The 25,731-nt window shown below is 42.3% G+C and overlaps 2 protein-coding genes across 2 annotated transcripts; both read left to right on the forward strand.

Moving 5' to 3' along the window:
- The first annotated feature begins 1,783 nt into the window (after positions 1 to 1,783).
- On the forward strand, positions 1,784 to 11,944 carry rab13 (RAB13, member RAS oncogene family). Its single transcript, XM_033641494.2, has 8 exons — positions 1,784 to 2,332; positions 3,031 to 3,091; positions 5,530 to 5,590; positions 5,716 to 5,793; positions 8,535 to 8,624; positions 8,889 to 8,954; positions 9,079 to 9,129; positions 9,248 to 11,944. The coding sequence occupies exons 1-8, from the start codon at positions 2,209 to 2,211 to the stop codon at positions 9,317 to 9,319; spliced, it is 603 nt and encodes a 200-aa protein (XP_033497385.2). The 5' UTR covers positions 1,784 to 2,208; the 3' UTR covers positions 9,320 to 11,944.
- A 1,524-nt stretch (positions 11,945 to 13,468) lies between these two features.
- Positions 13,469 to 25,389, forward strand: fam189b (family with sequence similarity 189 member B). The gene is made up of 14 exons (XM_033641582.2): positions 13,469 to 15,311; positions 15,395 to 15,451; positions 17,372 to 17,479; positions 17,634 to 17,750; positions 18,143 to 18,250; positions 18,427 to 18,587; positions 18,696 to 18,795; positions 18,876 to 18,948; positions 19,684 to 19,981; positions 20,062 to 20,423; positions 20,505 to 20,546; positions 22,790 to 22,965; positions 23,075 to 23,221; positions 23,334 to 25,389. The coding sequence occupies exons 1-14, from the start codon at positions 15,078 to 15,080 to the stop codon at positions 23,586 to 23,588; spliced, it is 2,238 nt and encodes a 745-aa protein (XP_033497473.1). The 5' UTR covers positions 13,469 to 15,077; the 3' UTR covers positions 23,589 to 25,389.
- Positions 25,390 to 25,731: the final 342 nt, after the last annotated feature.

The following is a 25,731-nucleotide window of genomic DNA, read 5'->3' on the forward strand; positions in this document are numbered from 1 at the left end:
TAGTAGAGCTCTTAAACCGTTGAGAATGGAATCATATGAAGGTCCAACACAGGGGTGTCGAACATATGGCCTGGGGGCCAGAACCGGCCCGCCAAAGGGTCCAATCCGACCCACTGGATGACCTTGCACACCTAATAGTGATGCACTTGTGAAGGCTAAGGCGGAATTTATACTTCTGTGTCAAATTAATGCAGTAACATCAGGCTACGGCATAGGCTACGGCATAGGCTACGGCGTAAGCACTACGTCAACGAAGAGCCTACCCTACGCCGTAGCCTGATGTGCACCTCCCTAGAAATGTAACTACGCGACGCAGACCTCCTGTCCATTTTTGTAAGCTGAAGCCATTTCCCTCAGTGGAGACAAAGCTTTTATTTACTTTAATTTCACTGATAACAAACAATAAATTGTGAAGACAATAAAGCCTCCACGAAAAATAGCATTATGGGTCTTGTGTGTGATTTATCCTTAAGGGATTTATACTTCAGGATTTATCCTGGCTTCATAAAAGCAGAGGCAATATCTGCTCATCGCTAGGCTAATTAATATGATGTAAAATGCCATAGGCTTGTGTTAATATCGTTAGCATGTTGTATTTGTTGACAGTTGTTTTGTTGGTGAACCTTGTGAGTTGTAATGGAGCTGAATTTTGTACCGTTACCTTTGTTAAATGTTGCTGCTGTCCCTGGCTTCATATGAGTAGAGGAAAAGTTCACTTGCTGCTAGGCTAATTTATACAATATAAAATGCCATAGGCTTGTGCTAATAACATTAGCATGTTGTATTTGTGGGGTAAATGTGTCCAGATAAAGACAAATGCTTTGTCTGTGAATGCTGCAAGTTATAGTTAAGCTGATTTGTGTACTTGTGTTTGAAATTGTCTCTATTAAGCCATGTTTAATGTGTGCTTCGAATCATTTAACTTTACAGCACTTCACAGAAACCCTGCCGCCATCTAATTTTTTGGAGGTGTACCTGCAGAGTGACACAGACACACCACCACACAAGTATAAATGCTCACAACGGCGTAGGCCATGTCTGTAGGTTACGGCGTAGGGTCTGCCACACAAGTAGAAATCCTGCTTAAGAGGTACCAGGTTTCAGGAGCAAGTTAAACACTGAGTAGCTGTCTTAATTCGTTCTCTGCATCAGAGGCTTTTCCACCCTGACCAGTATACAGGTATTTTCTTTCACTTTAGTTTGGTGTGGTGATGTCAGGATTCAGACACAGGAGAGGAAATGTGTGGGAAAATGCACATGTAGTGACAGTGAGTAGTAGACTGAGTGAATGTGGAAAAACTGACATCACAGGCTGTCATCTGGTTTATAAATGGATTAGCGTTTTTAAAATGTACTTCTTTAAACAAAAAAGTGACAAATGTAAAGTGTTTGTTATTTTTAGGATAATGTGCAATGGTTTTACTGGTCTGGTCCCCAGCATGTGGCCCATGAACTAAAATGAGTTTGACACCCCTGGTTGAAGACATTTAGATCATAATTAAAAATGATGCAGATGGTAGATATCAGAAAGTTAGTGTTCACCTGATTTGAAATATGATTAATTTAATTTAAAAAAAAAAAAAAAAAGCTCTGACTTCCGGCAATTGATATCACGTGACTATCCTTATATGGCCCTGGCAACGCTCAGGTCTCCTCAGGTGTAGTGTCATTCTCTGATCAAATGGCGCCATCTTGTGTCCATCCTGAGCACCTGCAGGTCTGAGCCGTTACTCCCATGAAGCACTCCCACACTACGTAGTCTCAGCGGATCCGGGATCTGGGCCAACCAAGCTTTTTTTTTTTTTTTTTTTTGGAAGGCAGAAAAAACACGTAGCCACCCCGGTGCGTGTGTAAACGGAGTTAAATGGACTTTTGGGTGAAAGCAAAATGAATCTTATCTAGATTTGGCGTTGAGGACTGATCGACAGTAGACGGTTAAACTTTGGATGGAGTTTATTTCCTCAGCCAGCGCAGTCCAAACAGCACAGAGGCACTGAGGGGGATCGGAATTTACCGGTGACAAGTCTGGGAGGAAAAAAAAGGCAAAGAGGAACCACTCGTTACATGGAGTTTTAAAAATCCTGCTTCATTTAAATCACTATACAACAAAGATTCCTGAAGAGTGGAGTCGGATGAAAAGTGCGTCCAGAAAGGGACAACTCCAACTTTTCCCATTTCAGCCCTAACTTTGTGGAAACAGCTCCGACCATGGCGAAAAAGTATGATTTCCTTTTCAAATTGTTACTCATCGGGGACAGCGGAGTGGGCAAAACATGTCTGATCATACGTTTTGCTGAGGACAATTTCAACTCCACGTACATTTCCACCATCGGTACGTGTAATGTTAAAGGGTGTTCTGCACAAGCTTATGACTGGCCTCTGTGACATTTAGGACATGAGTAAGACGAATGTTTGCTGAATGCTGACTTATTATTCTTCCTCTATTTGCTGCACAAACTGGTTTCCCAGACTGCTTTCATGCCCGAACTCGTCCGTGCGCTCTCATTTTTTTCATTCTGTCTCTTATCTGTTTGTCTGATTTCCTCCTGTTGCATGTTTTCCTCTCGTTGGGTGCCATCTCTTCCCTGACCCTCTCCCCCATCTCTCCCTCTGATCTCATTCCTCTCACTTGGCTCTCAGAAGGTCCACCCACCCTCATTCCTATCTCTTTTACCATCTCGACGTTCCCAGAAGAATGGTTGGCTTTCTGGCATGCAGGTTTTTTTTTTTTCACAGGACAGCCCCCCTCCTCTGCCCCTCACTGTCTGTCTGTCTGTCTGTCTGTCTGTCAGCTTGTCCATCCAGCAGGGAAAAAACTAAGTCATTGTGTCCTGCAGGGCTGTAGTCTTTCCTGTATGTGTGTTTGTGGATGGGAGTGCAATGAGGGGTCAAAATCACCATGGATTAGTCTCCACCCTGTGTGAGGTTGACCTATATATTTTGTAATGTGTATGTGTGTGTGTGTTTAGTTAATAACTGAGGTATTTAACTCATTCCCTGTCCACCCATCCTCCTCTCTGCTCTCCCCAGGCATCGACTTTAAAGTAAAAACCATTGAAGTGGATGGAAAGAAAGTGAAACTACAAGTCTGGTAAGAGATGACGGTTGGTTGCTTCTCTGGAAATGCTTTGGTGTATTTTTTTCTTCCTCTGGCTCATTTTCCTGTGAGGAAAAGAGGAACCTCCCTCCTGTTCTCCAAATCTGGACTTTATGACAGGGTTTATTGTCCAAGTATCCATCACACACGGCCCGCCACAGAGAGCCACTTCATGTCACACGAGGGTGTGGGAAACGGCAACGTAAATTTAGCTTGCCATAGCAGTGTAAATACATATTAAAGCCACAGTCGGTAACTTTTATGAAGCTAACATTGAAAGTGTCACTATAATCTGAAAGAAGTACATCCTCCTCCCCTCCTACAGCCTCCAGTGGCATTTGCTAGAATCAGACTGTGGCAGCAGCAACCAGTCAGAGCCGAGGAGTCTCTAAAGCAGCTGTCAATCATGTCAATTGCGCCATGAGTTGCGGTCAAACTGTCAACTAGGCAGCACTGATTAAATAGGAATTAAGATTCTGTTATTGCATTGCTGAATTCTCACCTCAAATACTTTCAAAAACATTTTTTTAAAGTTTAGCTGTAAAATGACTAAATTGGTGCAGCTGGTGGGCGCTGCTTGGTACTCCGTTTAACTGTATACAACATGGCGGCTAGGTCACAAACGTTCTCATTTTACAGCCAAACAGTACACTAAAATATGTTTCATTTGAGTCAAGAAAGTGGCAATACAATATCGTGATTGAATCTTGATTCATATATGATTGTTGCTGCCTAGTTTGACAGTTTGACCACAGTTCACAAGCAGTGATTGACAGCTGCGAAATACTACAAGGCAATAGCGACTAGGGCTGAACTCGAATAATTCAATTACTAAAAAGCCTTGAGGCATCCTCCTTAAATCCAGTACAAATATACAGTGCATTGTGTTTCGCATGGACGTTTGTTTCTGTCACACAACACACTTGTTACTTTTGCTGTTGATCGCCTGCACAGCTGTACTGTGGATGTAGCGTGGTTGGCAAAACAGTGAAGAAGAAGGGACAAGAAAAGAGCGAAAGACACGCCAAAGAAAACAACAAAGTGTCAAGGGTTTGGGATCATTACAAGTTAAAACGAAATGAAAACAGTTGCGTGTATATTGCGAAACGGAGTTAGCATACCACAATAGCACATCCTCAGTGCTCCATCATCTAAGTAGAAAACATTCAGTGTTTGCATCGAGTTCGCCAAACAGATCCGACACAAGGTAACGTCAACGCACGTTCAAGTGCATTTAATCTTAATCAGTAATTGTTAGCTGAAGTTCATAATGCACGTAAGGAACGTACGTGTATTATAGCTTTATAATGGCCAATTAATAACGGAAATCAATGTGGTGGCTAACGTTAGCTGGCGATGTATGATGTGTATTAGCCAAGTTTTGCTAGAGAGAACAGCAACACATGGAATATAAAATGCTGGAGTCAGTTTGTGAAAGCCTTAGCTCCATTCATATTATTATGTTAGATACATATACATTAACACACGCACACCCCTTACTCACTCATTCACCCACTCCCTAGTCTCGCTCACCAAGAAAAGAAAGGTCTGGCTGGGCCGACTCTCACTTTAAGATTGGAGAAAAAAACGCCCTGGCTGCTTGTATTTCTTTCAACCAATCACAGTCGTTCCGGGCGGTGCCACAGCAACGGTGCGCTTGCAAACATATTGCCGGGGGAAAACAGGTTTTGGTGTAACACGCCCACAAAAATATCGCCTACAGGACGCGAACCATGGCAGAAAAATGGCTACATCCCCACAAGATCAAACACCGCAAAAGTTAGTAAAGGACGTGTTGAAAACGGTAGAAAACTGCTACACAACCGGAGGTGGTAGGGCGGGACTTCAGCGGGTGGCTCGTTCCGCCCAATGAGAGGCTGATCTATGCAGCGAACTTCCGCCCACTCAGATTACCCACTCCCTGACACATGCACCCCCCCCCCCCCCCCCCCCCCCGTCCCTCCGATAACACTCAAACACACAGACACACACACACACAGTAGAAAATGCTTCGGACAGCTTTGTGCAGGGGATTCCACAATGTTCCACCGAGTAAGAACAAATTTGTCCCTCATTTATCTAATTTTAGAGACTTTTATTATTTTCTCTTTTATATATGACTATTGCCCTTAAATAAAACTAAAGTAATTTAATGAAAACACGCAGTATTTCTTATCCGTTTAATCGCCAGAATAATCGATAGAATAATCGATTACTAAAAGAATCGATAGCTGCATCCCGAATAGAGACGGCAGATCGATGTCATTCAGTGCTGTGTGAATGTACTGACAGTTTCAGCAACTATGAAAACAGGTTATTTTTTAACAAAAGTTACCAGCTGTAGCTTTAAATGCATCGTCCTGCAAGTTCTTGCATGATTTGCATGCACCAGTGCACATTTTTCCTCCTTTGATTGCGTGTGCTTTGTGCAGGGACACAGCAGGACAGGAGAGGTTCAAGACCATTACGACAGCCTACTACAGAGGAGCCATGGTGAGCACAGTGCGCCTGCAGAACAAGCAGACTGGATAATCACGGCTGACATCACCGTCCCTTTGTGCTCGCTCCGCACCTTTGACTGACTCCTTAAATCCTCTCTCTTTGTCTCCCTGTGTCAGGGCATCATCCTGGTGTACGACATCACAGACGACAAGTCCTTCGAAAACATCCAGAACTGGATGAAGAGCATTAAAGAAGTGAGACGGTTTCCGCAGCCTGGAAATACTTAACATAGTGCTGAGTCAGTTGGAAACATATTATAGTCATGAGTACGGGCGTTTAGTCACTGCAACAACAAGGCAGGGTCATTGCACAACTGTGATTTTAAAGGGTCAGTTCACCCAAATCACATGAATGGCAAATTTCCTCTCTTTCCACTAATTTTCATTTGAACTTTCTTTCGGAAGAAGTGGGGTCATATGAGGTACTTCTCTGACACAGTGTATTACACACAGTAGATGTCTGTCACCACACCCCCAGTTTGGAGAAGCAGGCTGGAGTCAGGCTTGGAAGCTAAGCAGTTTACTGCTGTGTAGGGGTCAGCAACAATACATACTTTAACCACATAAAAAAATCGATATCAATTTAAGTTTACACTATATTTAGAATATTTTACTGCTTTACTTTACCGTCAGACAGTGATTTCCAACAGGAAAATTAAGCTATTATACAACCCTCTTCAAAGCCAGACATTGTTTAATAAAGAAGCTGCTGATCTATCACTGCCTCAATCAGTTTGTTAGTTTGTGTTATTGAGTGACTTTGATGTTTAAAACGTTAGTTCAGATTCACCAAAGTCACACAATAACACAAGCTAACTAACTGACTGAGTCAGTGGCAGACCAGCTCAGTGAGCCAGAATTGTTTTTGTGGCTTTGACGAGAACATATATGGGGAACTGAAGCTGTTACCGTCTTCTCCATGGGAATGGGCTGTCTGACAGAAAGGTAAAATGATGAAAATGTGCTTAATATAGTGTGACCTTAAGCTATTATTGTTTTTTTTAGGTGGTTCAAATATGTTTTGCTGCTGCCCCCCATCCACAGCAGTAAATTGCCTGCTTCCACGAACTGGGAGTGCACTGACAGAGACTTACTGTATGTAACACATTGTCTCTTTGAGGCTACAACTAACCGTTATTTTCATCATTGATTAATCTGCCTCTTATCACTTTGTCTATAAAATGTCATAAAATGATGAAAGATCTCCAGTATAAATTCCCAGAACCCAAATATATTTAGTATACAGTGATATAAAACATAGAAAAGAAGCAAAAACTCACATTGGAGAAGCTGGAAGCAGAAAACAGCTCACAATTTTGTTTGAAAAATTGGTCAGATGTTCAGATGATTATCAAAAAGCCTGCAAATTAACATTCTATTAGTTGGTTAATAAGTCAATCAGCCCTTTAAAAACAGCCCCAATTAAACCACATTAAAGTTTGTGCGATATCACGAGGAACTAGGACAGATTTTCTTTTTTAACGTATTTTTGTTCAGCTTTATTTTAGAAGTTTTAGAGGAGATTTCTCTTGACGGAGATGAAACCAAAGAATCTCGCACACTATCTGCCAATCAAACTTCCTTTATTTTTTCAAAGTATGTTTTGGGCAGTATTGGCTTTAAGCAATATTCGGCAGTTGAGTAGTGACATGGAAAAAGAAGACAGGTGTTGTGATTACATTATATGGTTCGGTCTTAACCACTATTCTACCAGAACTCACATAGTCACTTTGTTAAGGATGTTTTGATCAGATAGAATAAGTATGAGTAACCATCAGTGTGTGTGATTCTTTGGTTGTTTCTCATTAAACAGCTTTTGATTGTACTCAGAACACTAAATGGTGTGCACAAACTTGGTCAAACTTGTCATCTAGAGGCAAATATTTAAAAAATCTTAGTAGATCAATGTTCAATCTCCAAACCCATCAGCTATCAGCCTGACAACTTTTGTGACATCTGGTGTGGAGAGTCGATTTATCTTGTACTGGTCATTTTTGGCTAATCTCTATAAACAGATATCTGCATACAAATGCAGACAATTTTTTTCATAAAGCTAAACCCATAAATTGCATTCTGGCCTGTGCATTCTGCCTCTCCACAAGGACTCTTAACCTGCCGCTCAGACGGGATTGGTCAGTACTACTTGGACTACAAACAGGAACCGCACCCTTCTGATAACAAAATCTTGTTCTGCTGCCCACAGATTCTGCATACATATGCAGATAGCTGTTTACAGACATAAATCAAATCTAAACTCACTGCAAGGCTGGGTTAATTACTCCTTTAGCTGGAGGGCTGTTAAAGGTCCAGTGTGTAGGATTTAGTGGCATCTAGCAGCAAGGTTGCAGAACTCAAACTTCTCCATGTGCCAAACGTGAATATTAACGTCTCATTCTAAGGAAACAAAAATGGATGATTGAAAACTAATGAAAACATAGTTATGAATAAAATATACCATGTCTGCCAGTAGATTCCACTAAATACACACTGGACCTTTAAATTAAATTTTTGTCCCCATGTTTTCTATTTTATTTGGACATAATATAAAGTAAATTTGAATGCTGTCACTCAGCAAATTCTCTCTGTGTAGCCAAATACCTGCAGTCTCAGCAAAACAAACAAAAGATGCACTTGTATCCACCTTAGATCTTTGTTAAATGGTAGAGGCTCAGTGTCAGAACCCACTTGCCCAAACTTGATTCAATGAACCTTTTTCTTTAAGATGATATCCTGGGCTTAAATACAGAGACAGTTTCCCTGCAGAGCAGCTGCTGTTAAATGTAACTTATTCTGGTTGATCAGATCAGACTTGATGTAAAGATGTCTGCTTTCCTTCACTTTGATCTCTTCTGTAACACACCCTTAGCTAAGCATACTTTCTTGCAGATAAGAACTCAGCCTGCCCTAATCAATTAACTGCATTCCCTCTCTCCCAGAACGCATCAGCCGGGGTCAGTCGGATGTTACTAGGTAATAAGTGCGACATTGAAGCAAAGCGGAAAGTTTCCAAGGAGACGGGAGAAAAGGTGAGAAACTGAACTGATCCCTATGTGTTGTAATATTTTCTGTACTGTTACATTAAAGTGTTGTCGTAGACAGAGGAGTAGTAGTCAAAGGTTTTCTTGTGAAGAAGCGATAATAGAGAGGGAGTGATTGTTTGAGGAAGGGATAGAGTGTGTCACGCATGTTTTTGATGTATTCGCTTTGCACGTACTTAAGATAAGAAGCAGGAAGTGATTGTTAGCCATATCCTGACCTGCTGTAATCTGCTCTGTGTCTGTTGTTGACAGCTGGCAAAAGATCATGGGATCAGGTTCTTTGAGACCAGTGCAAAGTCCAGCATCAACGTGGAGGAGGTGAGCCAGAATGTAACCATTGATTTAAAAAACAGTCTCTCCATACGTCATTAAAGTTTATCTTACGAATGTGTTTATATGACACAAATGCTGCAGACTTAACTTTTGTTTATGTGTCTTTTAGTCTTTTCTGTCTTTGGCAAGCGACATACTACAGAAATCCAGCAAGAAACCAGTAAGTTATGCCAAATCATACCACACTGAAGCTTTAGTTCTTCCCTGAATATATACAGACTTTATTTAATACAAAATATATCTGTAATTTCCTCTTTCTGTGTTTCTGTGTTTGATAGGGCCCCACAGGTCGAGAGGTGAAAATCACAAGCAGCACAGAGAAAAAAACCTCCAAATGTGTTCTTCTCTAGATATGACCCAGGCCAACACACACAAGGAAGCGACATACAAATTTAAGAGCCTATCAGTGTTAGTGGGGAGAAATTCAGTACAGCAGGGTTTCTGTCTCCATCTGGTGGGCTCACACATGAAATACACACAGGTTTTTACACCGAAACTACTTTTATACTTTTGTTACCCAAAAGCTGACTTTACAAGAAAAAAATGAGCTGAAATTTTGTAGAAGTGATTGTGCCTATATTTCCCATTGAACACATCTTCTGCCACATCTCCTGTGATAGTGTTATTGTCATTCAAGAAAATGCTGCAAAGTGGCAGTCAGGGTGTGACTATAGAGAGATTACTGACACAGCATTTCACCAAGCACTTCCCACCATGTTTAGTTAAGCTGTACATTTCTGTTTCTGCCTTGTATTTCCAACCCATTTCAGCAGAATGTTGGTATTGCACGTTTCTTCAGACCATGGATATGTCACATTTGTACGTTGTTATATTGCAGATTCATTCCAGCAAGGCTGCGGGTCATGTTTTGGCACAAAAACCATGTGGTTATGGTTAGGAAATGATCATGTTTTGGCTTAAAATACGCAGTTTTGGTGGCTGCAAAGCTGCTGGAATCACAGTGATGTTGAAATGAAACTGTTTCTGGTGGCATAATCTTAGCCAGAAAGGCAGCCATATCTCAGTAAAAAAATAACCGCTTTTGGGGGCAATATTCCAACTGGAAACGCAGCGATTGATTAGGAAAAAACATCTACTTTTTCGTAGCACTTTTCCAACAGGTACCGCAGGGATCTCTCCATAAAAAACAACCACTTCTTATGGCACTGTCCCGACTTGAAATGCGGGTGATATCTCGATAAAATCCAAACGTTTTTCTTGTACTATCCCGGCTTGAAACATAGCGATGTCTCAGTAAAAAAATAACCACTTTTGAAGGCAATATTCCGACTGGAAACGCAGCGATTTCTTAGGAAAAAACATCTGCTTTCCATCTTCCAACAGGTGCCACAACGATCTCTCCATAAAAAACAACCACTTCTTATGGCACTGTTCCAACTTGAAATGCAGCGATATCTTGATAAAATCCAAGCACTTTCCTTGGTACTATCCCGGCTTGAAACATAGCGATGTCTCCGTGAAATACAAGCACTTTTTGTGGCACTATACCTGGTGGAGGAATGAGGCTGTCTTGCTAAAAATGACCCATGATTGGTGGCTAAAAAGCCACTGGAATACGCAGCAATGACTCGCTAAAAAACAACAGTTTTTATTGTTTGTTGGTTTCAAACAGTGGTCTTCAGTGGTCTGCAGCTTGGCAGGCATCTTGCCTAGGTGCCATGCCATCCACCATCACCCCCACCTTTCGATGACAAAGTCAGCTCATATACAACATAACATAGGAAATGTACAAATCTAAGGTATCCATGGTAATGCAGACATGTACCATGCCAACATTTTCATCTGGCGACTGGGCTGTGTTTTTCTCTGGCTTATCACCACATTATCATTCCTAAAACAGCACTGCTTAATGTATATAAAGGACTTTAACGGTGTGTTTTTGGGGTAGCTATGTAAACAAATGACAGCTTAATGCAACCATTTCATTCATTTCTTATATGTGAGCACATAGTGGCCTTTAAGAGCTCAGTGGCAGAGGAAAGGTTTTAAAGAGGAAGGAGGAAAGTGTTTTGATTAGCACACAGTAGGCTTCTGGTCGGGCGTCTCATAGATTCTGTTAGATGGTGTAAATGCTGGACAGAATTGATAAATCGATTAATAAGTCATAAAACTTATTAGGTTACCAATGCACTTTCACTTTTGTCATGTTGTTTTCTATGATATTACATCAACAGCACAGGCAAGTTGACAGCCCGTATCCCTATCCCCAATCCCCTATCCCCGTTCCTTATCCCCACAAAGACTGAACATTAGGCTTTTAAATGTTATATTTCATTATGATTTCAATGTGTTTACTCTTCAAGAGCTAATGAAATGGTTCAGTATTTTAATGCATTCAACAGAATCTACAGGAGCAGATGCCATTTCATATTAAAAGAGCCTGAAACTATAGGAGAGGAAATTTTTTGGGTTACATAATGCGAGAAGCTGAAACCGTGCTCTTTACATTTATGAATTAAACATGTTGATGTTTGGAGTTGAATCTGAGACAAACACTGGTGGTAAACAAGCTTGGTTTTAACAGATGGCTCGAAGAGTGTGGATGATAGGAACAGAGATAAGTGCAATATGAGAAGATGAGTGGAGAGATGAAAGAATGATGGATAAAGCAAGTGAATGGACAGGATGTGGGTGAAGCAGCTGCGCTCACATGTCCCTCATTTTGAATTGATTTAGTGGGTCTTGCCTTTTATGTGAAGTGCCTGGTTAATCTCTTACTAAACACTACCACACATTAGCTACATCTGAAAAGACAGTCTCCCTGCTCAGGCAACTTCAGATCATTCACAATGACTCTGATTATGGGTGCTCATCTGATCTGGACAGACATACTGTATTTTCTGTATCTACCTTCTATGCATTACTTTCACATTCAGTGTCTTTTAGACCTGCCACAAGACTTTGTATGTAGTTTACAGACCTGCCGCTTGCTAATAAAAATGCTAAAGAGTAAACGTGATGAGTGTGTATTTTGAAATTGTATGTTGGCACAGTTACATAATCAGAATATGCTTGGGTTGTCTGCACAATAGCTTGCTCATGAATTTTGTAACTGTTTGAAGTCAATTCACGTAAATGTTATTTATATAGGAGGAAATGGAAACCAGAACATTATTAGATAGCTAAATTGCAAACATATGAAGAATATCTTGTATTTCGAGAACAGCAGGTGTAATAACTCAGCCAAAATTTGTATGAGGGGCCCATATAGATCGTAAATGGACGAAAAAGATGGGCCCCTCATACTCAGGTAACCCTAGCATAACCTAAGTGGGGCCCACTTGATTAAACCAAACCATGTAGGCGACTGGCATTGAACCCATGGACAATCCTAGTTAAGGCCCATTTCTTTAGCCCCTTTAGTACCCACATGGGCCCCACATACAAATGTCAGCTGGGAAGCTATGGCTTCAGACTGCAACTTTCTGGTCCTTGCTATGATCTGTTTTACAAATGTACTCATTATTTTATTTACAGTTTTAAAGGTCCAGTGTGTACGATTTGGGGGGTCTAGTGGCATCTTGTGGTGAGGACTGCAGACTGCAGCCATTTACATTTATTACAGCCAAGAGTTGTGATGTATAACAACAGACTTGGTGGCAGAAACTTTAAACCTGCTTACAAACATTTTGGAGATAGGAAATTGGCGATGCAGATGGTGAGGTGGAAGCCTGATAGCAGAAACTGTTGAATGCTTTTTGGTGCACATTATTTTTGGCTTTTGTCCATACGTACATTTTTAGTATGGATTGTATGCATTGTTTTATAAATTAGACCCCAGGTGATTTAAACCAGTAAAAACAGAATAAAACTGTTTCATGTGGAGGAAAAAAAAAAAAATATATACATATATATATATATATATATATATATATATATATATATATGTATATATATTAATTTAATTAGATTTATTAATTTAAAAAAATAATACATTTTAATTAATTTAATTTATTAAATTAAATAAATCTGTTTTTCAGATGCTCCCCGTAGCTGAGGGACTGCTAACTAAAAAAAAAAAAAACTAAAAAAATGCAAATGGCCCTATTTAGAGCCAGTGTTTGGTTTGTCCCTTCTGGGCTACCGCAGAATATGGCAGACTCCATGGATGTGGACCCACTCCCCATGTAGATATTAATGGCTCATTCCAAGGCAATGGAAACAGGATGGGTCTTATTTTCAGATGATTATACACTGAAGAAAACATCTTATTATATTATGTTTCCTTTCTGCCAATATATACCCTAAATCCTACACACTGGACCTTTAAATATATTTTTTAGAATTTAAACAAATAAAAAATTTAGAAAATAATATTAAACTAGTTATAATAATAGTTTTAGTTTTACATGAGGAGGCAGAGCAGATAAGACAGAAAATAGTGGTAGTGGTGTAAGCCGGGGATAAGTGAGATGGGATTTCAATTCAAATTCAAATAGGCAGTTCACATAAGAGCAGAAGGCGACTTTGTGTTTCAAGGACACTGACAGGAAATATGTCTGTTGACAGACACGCTGTTAAAACCGGCCTAAATTAGACCAGGCACCTCTATGGGACACTCACTGACTCCTCTAGGACCCCCATTGCCTTCTTTTTAACCACAATCCTCCCAAAACAGCGGTCATTACCATGATAGTGTTTTTTTTTCACCCCATCGCTGCAGCAGGAGCCTGTCGCTAAGCAACCGCCCCTCCTTCCCAGCATCAGCACCACGACGGTGTGCGCGCGCTCTGCCGCATCTTCAAGTTGCCTGCACGTCCTGCGTGCCTTGTCATCACGCAGGGCAGGTTTCGGTTTGCAAACACGATACATTCCTTCTCCAGTGCCGGAGCTGTGCCGAGGAGCAGAGGAGGAGACGTGAGAGCAGCAGAGGGAGGGGCCACCTCAACCAAGAATCACTCATAACTCACTTGGATGGATTTAAGCATGTCATCCCGGACATAGGTAGACTACGGGCTATGTTATGTTCATGTGACGTGTGGTGGGAGGCAGTGAGGTAAACGTCCGGATACACACACACACACACACTAACACACACACACACACACACACACACACACACGGGCTGAAAGGGATGCCCGCGTGACTGCAGGGAGGAAAGAGGCGGCGGAGGAGGAGAAGGAGGAGGAGGAAGGGGGGGTCTAGGTGCGTGTGTGGACCACCGCAAAACCCCCGAGGTGGAGTTGTCAAAGATCAAACCCTGTACGGAGAAATTAATTCCAGCCCGGCTGCTATTTTTGGTGCAGTTTGAAAATCGATGGAGGATATTTATTTCCTGTCCACGTCGAGGTAATTAGTCTCGCTTCCCGAACGCACCGATGTGATCTTGGGGCTTTGATCTCTACACCGTCTTCTTTCTTTTGCCGTGACAGCATGAGGACCTAACATAAGGTCGCGGGAGGGGAGCGCACATGTTCGGATGTTGCTCCTCCTGATTGGACACACGGACTGACCGGCTCGTGTCATCTCTGCTGGGGGTGAAACAGCGAGCTGCTTTTCTTTGGGATGCTTTAAAATCTGCGGCCTGCTCTGGTCTCCAGTTACCGCAATGCCACTGGCGAGAGGAGGGAGAGGTGGAAGGCAGAGGATGGAGAGGAGGGAGCAGCATAAAGCAAATGAGTATAACAGTGATGTGTAGATTGCAGCATATAAATAGTGTGGTTGTGTTTTAATCAGAGAATGGTATAGGCTGTATAGGTGATAGTGGCCTGTGAAGTGCATGGGATGAATCAGACACTGTATTGACTGAAGCTATCTTAGTATCATGGCTGAAACGTCATATGAGGTGAGTACGGTGGCTGCGAGTGTGTAGTGGCTGCTCAGTTCTCAACTTTCTGCTGACAAAGTTCTTGGACTCACTCACCGGACTATAGTGCGCACCATGGGGCATTGCGCAGAGCCTATGGCACCTGCCAGTGGAGAGCTTGGTGCATAATTGTGACAGAGTGGAGCTCTGAAGCCAGCATTTATGTCTCTCCCTCTTCTCCACGCCCGCACGTCTACCCACACAGCTGAACTTTATTTTATGAGCCCAGTGTAAGCGCGAAAGCTCTCCCAGCCTCCTCCGCACACACCGACGAGCCTGACATGCCTTCGCCATCGGACTCCAGCAGCGTGGCTTCGGCTTCGGGGTCTCGGGGCTGGTCGGACAGCCGCAGGGGCATGTCGGGCCGGGGGCCTGGTGGGGCACGGCTACTCCTGTACCTGGGGCTTTGCCACCTGGGCCTTGGAGCCATGGTTCTGGCCTTCTCCTTCACCAGCATGGCCTTCACCTCCTCAGCCCGTGTGAGGCAGTCCTGTCCATTCTGGGCTGGCTTCTTTGTAAGTGTGAATCTGACTGAGAACATATAGTATTAAAAATATAATGGGAAAGATGTTCTGATGCATGTGGTGTGTGTTTGCAGGTGGTGGCATCAGGGATAGTTGGAATAATCTCATGGAGGAGACCTCTGACGCTGGTGGTATGTATGTTTCTACATGATTAAAGGAGCATTCCAGTCTCTCGGCTGTAGGTGTAAAACCATGTGTCACTGAGGGTAAAGAGGACCACGGGAGCCTAAAAAAAACTCAGGTGTTGCTCCAGGATATGCACTATGAAGCATAAAATAAACAGGTGGCTCTCAGCAAGTCCTTGAGGGGTCCCTAGAAAAATGGGGAATAGTTTAAATGTTTAGTCTGTAGGATTTAGTGGCATCAAGCAGTGAGGTTGCAGAACTGAAACTTCTCCTGTGTGCCAAGCTTGGCTGATGCAGAAACAAAAATGGCACTATCGAGAGCCAGTGTTTGATTTGGCCATTCTGGGCTATTGTAGAAACTCTGTAGGAGAGGACCCTTTCCATGAATTGACAGCTCATTGTAAGGTAATAAAACACAACTTTCTTTTAATTTTCAGGAGATTCTAAACTATTAAAAACATAGTTATGAATATGATATTCTATTACCGCCAATAGATGCCCCTAAATGCTACACATGAGACTGTTAATTCATGATAGAAGTGAACCCTTTGTGATTAAGAGTCATTAAAATAACTGTTCTGATCACAGGTTTCACCTCCTCCACAGTTATCTCCTCAACTGAAGCTGACAACAATAAAATTCTAATCCTAATCATATCTAAATACCAAATTCTGTTCATATCCCTGAAGCAAAATATTATCAAATGGGGGTCAATGACCTAACGTATATTGATTTAGACATGAAAAAGGTAGAGAACCACTGATATAAACTGACGTGACAGGTTGACAAAACTATCCCACCACATGTTTCCTTAAGTGGCTGTTCTTGAGCAGATTTGATGTCTTGGAATTGAACATAGTCAAATATCCATCTTACCTGAGCACTTTAGGGACTTCTCATCCTGTTGTCTTAAAAGACGAGGTTCAAAGTTTATTCATGACTTTAGGAGCAGCCGTTGAAAAATGAAAGAGCCTTTAAGTGGGTCCTGCGCTTTAAAGGGCTCCTATGTTAAGGAGTAGCTGTAAAATGTTTTCATATTTTTACATGAAAAATACTGTTTTACTTTGAGCCTTTATTTTGCATATTCATGTATTTAATTCAGTAAAATTACACTCAAACTAAGACACCCACGGCTAATTTGAGGTTAGTCAATTTGGAAATGACATGGAGGGCAAAAAGTGTGCATCCAAAAACCAATCCAAGTTCTTCAGTGATGAGCAGACCCAAAGAAAACCTGCAGATTTTTTTTTTTTTTTTTTTTTTTACATTTTACAGCGCTGATCCAGAATAAAAATCTTCAGCATTTGGCAGAATGTTTTGTTTTTATTTTTGGTTGTAATGTGATAAACCATCTTCATTTAAAACTCTAGTGTGTAGGATTTAAGGGGCATCTATCGGCAGACATGGTATATAATATTCACAACTTCCTCCAGTGTATAATCACCTAAAAAATAAAATCATTGCGATTTCATTCACTTAGATTGCGCTGTTTGTATCTACATACAGAGCAGGTCCTCTTCCACGGAGACTTACATGTTGTTCTACAGTAGCCCAGAATGGACAAATCAAACACTGCTCTAGATAGGACCATTCACGTTTTCACGTCGGCCACCAGTTCCTCTACATGCTTGGCACACGGGAGACGTTTTAGTTCCGCAACCTCACTGCTAGATGCCACTAAACCAACCCTACACATTTAAGATAACTTTTGTTTTGTTCAATCTGCGGAAAATCTGCTGAGGCGTCATTTCTGTGCACAGATTTTGTGTGGGCCTGCTGATTAGCTGGCTGAAGTTCTGTTTATTAGTGAAGTCACCTGGCAGAGCCTTTGGTTGGAAGAATAAAACTGCACGCTCTCGGCCCTCTGTGGCACGAGTTTTGACACCTTGGGTCAAATCAAAACATGACTCTGTGTCCCCCCCGCAGGTGTCACTGTTCATGTTGCTGTCTGCGGTGTGTGTGATCCTCAGCCTGGCCGGCTCCATGCTCTCCTGTCAGAACGCGCAGATGGTCAAGTCTATGCTCACCTGCCAGGTACACAACATTATACAAGTGTTGTCTTGTGCCTCGTGCAGGAATGCCCTTCCAGCCAGAAGCATGGGTAACGTGTCAGGGATAACTGGAAATATGTTTTTAGTGTGTGGTCCAGCGCTTCACGCTAAAACTCTGTGTATGGGAATGTGTGTAGGTGGAGAATGGTGTGTGCGTGTGCTGCGCGCCCACTCACTCCTGCTCCATCACAGAAGAGGAGACCCTGGTGCTCTACCTGAATGCTGACTGTCACTCAGTCAGGCATCAGCTGAAGGTGGGTAGGATGTGTCTTTGTCACTGTATCGTAGCTTCACAGTTTCTCAAGTATATCTTAGAATAATAGACAGGTGCCCACATGCTCACTGAAACACCTTTTCCTTGCTGTAATACTGCCTCAGTATTCATACACAATATTAAGATATAAAGCGATTGGGGAGACAGCACAGTCCCTGTTTTATGCAAAAATCAAGACAAGTCAAGTGGATATCTTCTGGAGTTATACTGTTTTTACAAAATACAGACTTCCCTCTTTTTATTACTAGCCTTCCACTGAAGTTCAGTGGGGAAATACAAAGTCAAACTATCCTATAAATGTGACATATTCTTACCAATAAAATGCCTCTATGTTGTCAGATGTTGATTTTCTGAATGCATATCTCTCTAAAGGACCTTTTGTTCAGTGCATGCGGTCTCAGCATTCTCTCCACCATCATCTGTACTCTGTCCACTGTGACGTGCAGCATCCACATATTCTCCCTGGACCTCGTGCACCTGGTGAGTAGACACAGCACATTTCACATTTACCAGACTGGCTTTTTTTTCCCCCATAAATGACAAGTGCTCAGCAATAAACCACACAGCTGCAGATTTGAGAACAGATTTTGTACAAATGCTGCAGTTAGTTAAATCCTTTGTATGATGGCGATGTGTTTCCCACTCTCCCCGCCCAGCTGGCCCCGCATCGCTCTCGTTCAGTCAACCCAGAATGCACCACTCCTCAGGACGCCTTCCTGACCAACATCATGGACTTTGAGGAGTTTGTCCCACCCATCCCTCCGCCCCCGTACTATCCTCCTGAGTACACCTGCAGCTCTGAAACAGACGCTCAGAGGTACCACACCTAATACGTATTATTACACATCACTTGTGCACAGTGAGTAATAATCATACACGCAATTACAATACAAAGAAAATGATTTATATTTGTGTTACCGCCCAGCATCACTTACAATGGCTCCATGGAGAGCCCTGTTCCTCTCTACCCCACCGACTGCCCTCCTCCGTATGAGGCTGTGATGGGACAAAGAGCTGCAAGCCAGGTGAGGATGTGTGTGTGTGTACCTGTGTGTGTTTTATGTGTGATGTCCTATGCTGATCCTTGTCTACTTTGACTGTCAAGGCAACAGTGTTTGATCCCCATGGCACTGAGCTGTCTGGAGAGAGAGGGACTTCAACTGCCTTCAGTGGAGAAGGTGAGAAGAGCTTTTAAATGTCAGCAATGTGCTGAAAGGAGGGGATTTGGAGGTGCTCTGGGGTCCTGGATCAGGATCAGGGAGTGTGTATTTTAAAGTGGGAATAGGCAAGTTTTACTGCTTTAACTTATCAGTATGAAGTATATAGAATAATGACTCAGTGTTTAGATTGGGTTGCAGCTGGGAGAAATTTTCCTCAAGGGCTTTCTACCCGATGGGATCTCTTTAAGGTTAGAGAAAAAGTCGTGGTTTGGGTTAAAATGGATAGATTTCTGTCAGGGAGAACAAAGACTTCTCCCATGTGCGATTGGTTCCCTATAATCCTCGTTTTCACGATGCAATTCTGTTTGCCACTGGGAACAACCTCCAGGGAAAATGAAGACTCCATTTATGGCTCAGAGGAAGTGCATCAACCATTGCAGAACCAAAACAGGAAGAAGATAGCACTTTTGTTTTCCACAACTATCAGTAGCTATCCCCAATTACCAAAGAGTATCAGTGCAAGTTTTTTTGCATGTGCAATCCCCGGTAGTTAAAACGGCAGACGGTGGAACAAGTGGGGTAACTGTGGTAAACAAAATTCAGTGTGTCCTGTGTTGCTGTTGGTTACTAGCCTCTTGGGAAAATAGAAAGCAATTCAGTTGTTTTTTGTGACAGCAGCATTTTTTTGTCTAACCTTTATTTAAAAAGACACATTGATATTATTAATAATAAAGACTTACCTTTCTTCATTAGTGTCCATGGACAGTGGATCTCTGCTGATGTCAGAGATTGTGGACATCCCTGATGATTCCTCCCCCTCTGAGGACTCTTGTCTGATGGAGGTCGGGCTGAGGACTCAGGGGGACAAAGGCAACAGGAACTCTGGCGAGGGGGGAGACGGAGGAGACAGTGGGGAGTACATCAGCTTTCGTGGTCCCCCGTCTCAGACGCCAGAGAGTCCTCTGGCAGGAGGACCGAGAGCCAGGCGCTTCATCAGAGGAGAGCGGTCCAACTCGTGCTCTTCGCCCAGCACAGCGACCACCACATACAGGTGAGGGCAAGCACAGTTTAATAATGTCAAAGCTGTACAGTCAGTGGTGTTATTTTGTGCTCTCCTGTCTTGTCCCGCAGGTCTCCAGTATTGCGTCGCCAGGCCATGCTAGCTAGTAGCTGTTCCCAGCTGGAAGCAATAGGGAAATCCACATCTCCGCAGCAGTCCTCTGTCCCAGAGTTTCGAGTTCGCCCCTCCACTCCCTCACACCAAGGAGCTGCCCCATTCTCCCCTGCTCCTCCCATTTCGTTGCCCCCAGCTGCCAGTGAGCAGAGTGGTGGTCCGGGTAATGGGCCACCCCTCCCGGGCCAACCATTGTACCTTCGACGAAGGGCTGGTAAAGGTGAGAAGGATGGAGAGGGTGTGAGGAGGGGTAGTGAAGGACTCCTGCGTCTTGTGAGGTCACACAGTGAGCCAGGCCTCGGCTCCTCGACTGATACAGGTAAGTCCCACACGAAAAAGGAGTACATCACCTACATTACTATTTCCGTGTCTATAACCTGTCCTTGTATCTCCTCTGTAGTTGACTTTGGCTCTGGAGGCAGCAAAGTATCTATGGACACAGGTAAGAGCTTATATCTGCACGGCTTTAGGATGTGATGTTTTGGTGGCTCAGTGATCTAAAGCGTAAAATATCTGGCTTTGTTGCATGTCATCACTCTCTCTTCCTCTCTGTCTCTTTTGACATTCAACTGCCAGATTATAGACAAAAAAGCCCAAAAGGAAATACCTCCAAATTGTTTAGATGAGACACAATTCAGCCCATTTGCACCTAATGGCCGCCATTTATCTCTTACAAACAAGTGCAGATTGAAACATCGGAGGAGACGTGCAAATCTGTCCCTGTGCGCGTGTGATTTATCAAAATCCACTGTACTTCCGCAACATCTAAATTAGCAGTGATTTGATTACAGATTGATAAATTAGATTCTGCTTTGCAAACAATAATGTGCCTCACTAGCTCCTCATTTACATGTCACACATCCTGATTTATGAATGTTGCGATTCTTGTCCTGTGAAAAAGCTCACGTAGCAAAGTAATGGGATATGTCATGGGACATAGCAAATGACCTGCAGTGGTTACTGGGCTTTACTGCAGGAAGTCCACAATATTGTGCTGCAGGGATGGAAGTTGGTGTCACATTGGTTCCCTCGTCAAAAAGCAAATTGGATTTTTATATTAGATTTTTTGCAGAAAATACAGAAAATATGATCTGTGGCAAACAAAAGTTTATGATACTTACATGTTTTGTTCAGCAAGGTTATCTATATGATCACCACTTTTCAATTTTTTAAGCATAAATGCAATCATCAGAGATATAAAGCTAACATTAGGCGATAATCAAACTACACTACAGTCGTATGACTTCAATGTTGTCACCACAATGAGGCTGTTAAGCCATGTGTGGCGTGATGATGTTCTGCAGTCTCATTTAGCCATTTGTTAGCAACCACCTTTTATAAGATATGTAAAAGCTGAAAATGTGAAAGTCTCTTGAGCTTGTGCTAACCACAGACCTTATGTCAAGCATCTAACCAAAAACCCATTTAAAAAACCCTCTGACTCTGAGACGAGGGAGCCAAGAGTGCATAAATGCTAACTCATGTCCGGGTGTTAGGACTCATTCCTTCAGCACTTTCTATGAACCTGCATCTTTGAGAGTTCAAGTAGCTCATTGTACCTCTACCTTTTACAGAAGATTTATAATATTGACTTTTACATTTCAACACAATCATATGCTTGTATTGTTTCTCACAGAGCATGAGGACAGTCTGACATATTTTATTATAGACAGTAAATCCAATACTCTGTGCTAAACCACAGTTTCCAAAAAGAATCTCACAGCTGACAGAGATAGAATCAAATGCTGCCTGCTTACACCCAGAATGTTTGTGTATTCTGAGCTGTTTCTTGAGGACTTAAGTATGAGGTCTTGTGGTGCCAACCTGATGTCAGAAAGGTAGTGATCCTGCTGTTAAATGTCAGTGACCTTCTCATTTCCCCTTTTTAAAAATGCAGTCAGGGAGTTCATTTTGCATTGTAACCTTTTTTTTTTTAGTAGTTTTTTCAGTATTGTGTTTGGCTTGGCTCTTGCTGAGGTTCAATTCAGCTATATAATAATAAAGTTTATTTGTATAGCACTCATCAAAACCAGCATTACAAAGTGCTTTACACATAAAACACAATAATAAAATACAGAGTTTATGTTTGGTTTACCAGGCAAGCAGATGGGAAAAAGAGGAGTAAACTTAAGAATAATTGATGATTAAAAACATCATTAAAACACCAAGGAAAGATGTAAAAACAGTGGGTGAGTAATAAGTAAAATAGAGCAGAGGTCAGAGGTGCAATGTCTCAAGTACGGTGCAGTGTAACTCAGTAGTTAAGAATAAAACCTGAAATGTGAAGGCAAAATACAGGAAAGCCTTTCGATAAAGATAAGTCTTTATAAATAATTCAAAAGGAGATACTGATGCAGCGAGCAGGAGTTCCTCAGGCAGGTCTTTCCACAGCTGAAGAGCCCTGAAGGCAAACACTCGGCTCCCTTCAGTCTTGAAGCATGAGGTGGGAACAGTTAGCAGGTTCGTGCCTGAGGATCAGAGGGTAACGTGAAGATAGTTCTGATATATATTCTAGGGCCAGGCCGTGAAGGGCTTTGAAAGTAGTTAAATCAATCCCAAAACAAATGAGCAGCCAGTGTAAAGTCATTAAAATTAGATCAATGTGTTCTCTTTTTCTGTTTAAAGAAGCTTGATTTTGAGCTTCTGTATCTAAAATCTGTTTGTTTCTGACTCCATCTCTTACAGGTCCGTCCTCTGAGGCATGTCTGCTGCCCCGCACCTCTTTACCTCCTGCCACAGCTCTACCGAGGAAAGGCAGCGTGAAATCAGCAGCCACAGGGTTGCAGGTCCCCTCCAAACCTCCCCCCACCTCTCCACTGCGTTTACCTAAAGACTGTCACCGTTCCCTAGGAGACCTTAAGGTTCGTCTTAAAATAGCTGATACAGAAGCAACAAATATCTGAAAATACAAAAGCCAAAGCTGGTTTGTTGTTTGACTTTCGTATTTCATCATCTTGACTGATTCTTCAGGTGACTCGGGGTCTGGTGGCTCGCTTCCTGCAGCGCTCCAAACGCAACCTGTCACCCTCTTCCGAGCATGCTGGGAGCACAGGGCAGGGGCCTAAGAGGAGGAGTGGAGTTGAGGGTGCTGCCACCAACCACCTGCCCTTGGAGCAAGTATGACACCACTTCTGATTTAACGCCACCACGTCAGAATAATTCAGTGCTCCTGCGAGTAAATCCACCTGCTTTTTGTCTTAAATTTGTGCTTGGAAAAACTCCCCTCCAGGTGTTGCTGACCCCGTGGAACGCCAGCCGAGGACACCCCGCCCATCACGCCCATCACCCTCATCGCCGTGGACACCACCACTCCCATAGTGACAGTCGACACAACAGGCACCACGGCGGTCGGGTGCCAGAGGGGATCCACCTGCGCAGTTGTGGGGATTTAAGTTCCTCGTCCTCATTGTCACTACGTCGATTAGTGACACCTCATCCACCACATGGGTCATCAGGCGCTCTCTACTCAGAGTCTGCGCTGTGAGGAGGGGAGGAATAAGGGAGGGATGGAGGAGGTTGACAAGGTTGTGAGGAAGACGGGAATAGGAGGCTGATTAAAAGGAGAGTCTGAGGCAGTGCAGTGGAGATATCTATCGTCCCTCCTTTTCCTCTTTGTCACCTGCGTTTCCTGAAGCCAACTGTGCAAATGGCCTTATTCAGTGGTGCTCTTTATCACTCTGAACATCAGCCCAGAGCTCACGCTACTCCACTCTTCAACATCAGTGAAACAGTCACTAGATGCTTATTTCTGGTGGTTCGAACAGAAGAAGAAAAAAATCGGAGACAAACAACCAGAAGCATCTTTTTCCCTCTCTCAAAACTCATCTGAACACATATCTTCCTCAAGACTGGGGACAGATCTCAACTGGCATTCATGCTACAACAACCACTTACTCACATGTACATTCAGTCTAATTATAATAATGATTATGGGTTGCAATATGCTTCTGGCCCTTTTGTACATTGCTGTTCATCCACAGGATCGCTCAGGTGAAGTGATCACAGAAACCCTTATTTTGTCTTCCATTTATAAAAGAAAAAAGCATCTCAATAAACATAGCTAGCTGAGTCCAATGTAAGATAAACAGATGAGGCTGCACATGGAAAAACCCTTAACTGAGTTGCTGATTTTGTCTTCTTTTTTTTTTTTTTTTTCAATTCAGATGCCCACTTTCTCCACGTTTTTCCACCTCCACACTGGCCTTCAAAAAAGAAAAGGCAGCCAGCATTTTTAACACTGACATTAATGCACGCCACAGACACATGCTCAGCCTTTGAAACGTATTCCCTGTGGGTGGCCCCTGGACACAGTGGTTTGATTTGCATATGTGCATGTTTTGCTACAGCCTTCCGAATACAACAGGAACCTTGTGCATTCAATCCTGACCGTCTGTGTAACTAAATAACATGTCCTCAGAATGTCTTTATCTGCATGTTTTTGACAATGCTTCTTACTTTTTTTCCTCTTGCACCCGAGACCTATGATAGTAGCCATTTGAAATGTGTTTGTGTTTATAGGTAGCTGAAGGGGCAGGTCGAAGACGCGCAGTGCTCCCAAAGTTTTATGCCAGATGGCTCCAAACATGCCTCTGCATCCTAATTTGAGTTTGAGGTTTTGAACATGTTTCAAGTGCACTGGCTTCAGCAGCCAGATCCTGTACGATAAGAGGTGTAAATTGCACTGTGACTCTGATGACGAGAAGAGTCTTTTGCAATAAATGTACAGACAAATTTGTCATGAGGTTGGGCTCCACACAATGTGTTGGAATGGTTCTTTTGCAGGGGGTTGTGGATGGGTGGTAAATAAAAAAAAAAAAGACTTGATGGATCTGGTAGCTCTGGATACTGGGTTTTGAAGTATATAAATATTTGTGTCAGATTGGAGTTTTATTCTTTGGAAAGTCTTTTTGGTGTGCTCACTAAGTGATGATATTGACTCCATATCAGTAAAGGCACATTTTGGATACAGTCATATGTATGTACCTAATTTTAATGATGTACACGCATACACACTTTGCCTGCACACAAACACAGGCACACCCATACACTCCCTTATTAAGGCACTGAGCTGTATTTCTACCTCCTGTCTTGCATAAAACATTATTTATTTGAAGAAATGTATATCTGTATGGCAGGCTTAACAGAATAGAGCCTTGAAACCTGAATAATAAATGTAACTAAATATGACACCTATTCCAGATTTTAAATGCAGTGTCAATGGCAAAACTTTCAATGCAAGATATGTATTTGAAAATATGAAATAAATGATAGACATCAAATAAAAACACCCATGTTGATGTTTTGTACATATTATAAAGGGGAAAATAATATTCAAGGTTTTTTATTATTATTTATTATTATATTTTTAATTTAATTTAATCTAATTAAATAAAATTTTATTTTATTTATTTTTCAAAATTTTATTATTTCTTTTTCTTAAAGAATAATCTCGCTTCTCTACTTTAAGTAACACAAGGCTCACCACCTGGCAAATCCAATTCTCACTCATCTCCCACTCCACCTAAACACCACCTCTTCTCAAACCCTATTGGCCAGCCAGTGTGAAAGCCCATCCTGGTTCGATGGCACCGGCCAATCAAATCGCTCAATGTCAAATGGAGCCTTCC

Source organism: Epinephelus lanceolatus, chromosome 10 (genome assembly GCF_041903045.1).
Source record: "Epinephelus lanceolatus isolate andai-2023 chromosome 10, ASM4190304v1, whole genome shotgun sequence".
Classification (NCBI taxonomy): Eukaryota; Metazoa; Chordata; class Actinopteri; order Perciformes; family Serranidae; genus Epinephelus; species Epinephelus lanceolatus.

Bases quoted from the DNA above. Each gene is read 5' to 3' on its own strand.
- fam189b (XM_033641582.2), top strand. From the start codon at position 15,078: ATGCCTTCGCCATCGGACTCCAGCAGCGTGGCTTCGGCTTCGGGGTCT. The intron at 15,312-15,394 runs GTAAGTGTGAAT...GTGTGTTTGCAG, and splicing joins CATTCTGGGCTGGCTTCTTT to GTGGTGGCATCAGGGATAGT. The intron at 17,480-17,633 runs GTACACAACATT...GAATGTGTGTAG, and splicing joins AGTCTATGCTCACCTGCCAG to GTGGAGAATGGTGTGTGCGT.
- rab13 (XM_033641494.2), top strand. From the start codon at position 2,209: ATGGCGAAAAAGTATGATTTCCTTTTCAAATTGTTACTCATCGGGGAC. The intron at 8,955-9,078 runs GTGAGCCAGAAT...TGTGTCTTTTAG, and splicing joins CCAGCATCAACGTGGAGGAG to TCTTTTCTGTCTTTGGCAAG. The intron at 9,130-9,247 runs GTAAGTTATGCC...TGTGTTTGATAG, and splicing joins AGAAATCCAGCAAGAAACCA to GGCCCCACAGGTCGAGAGGT.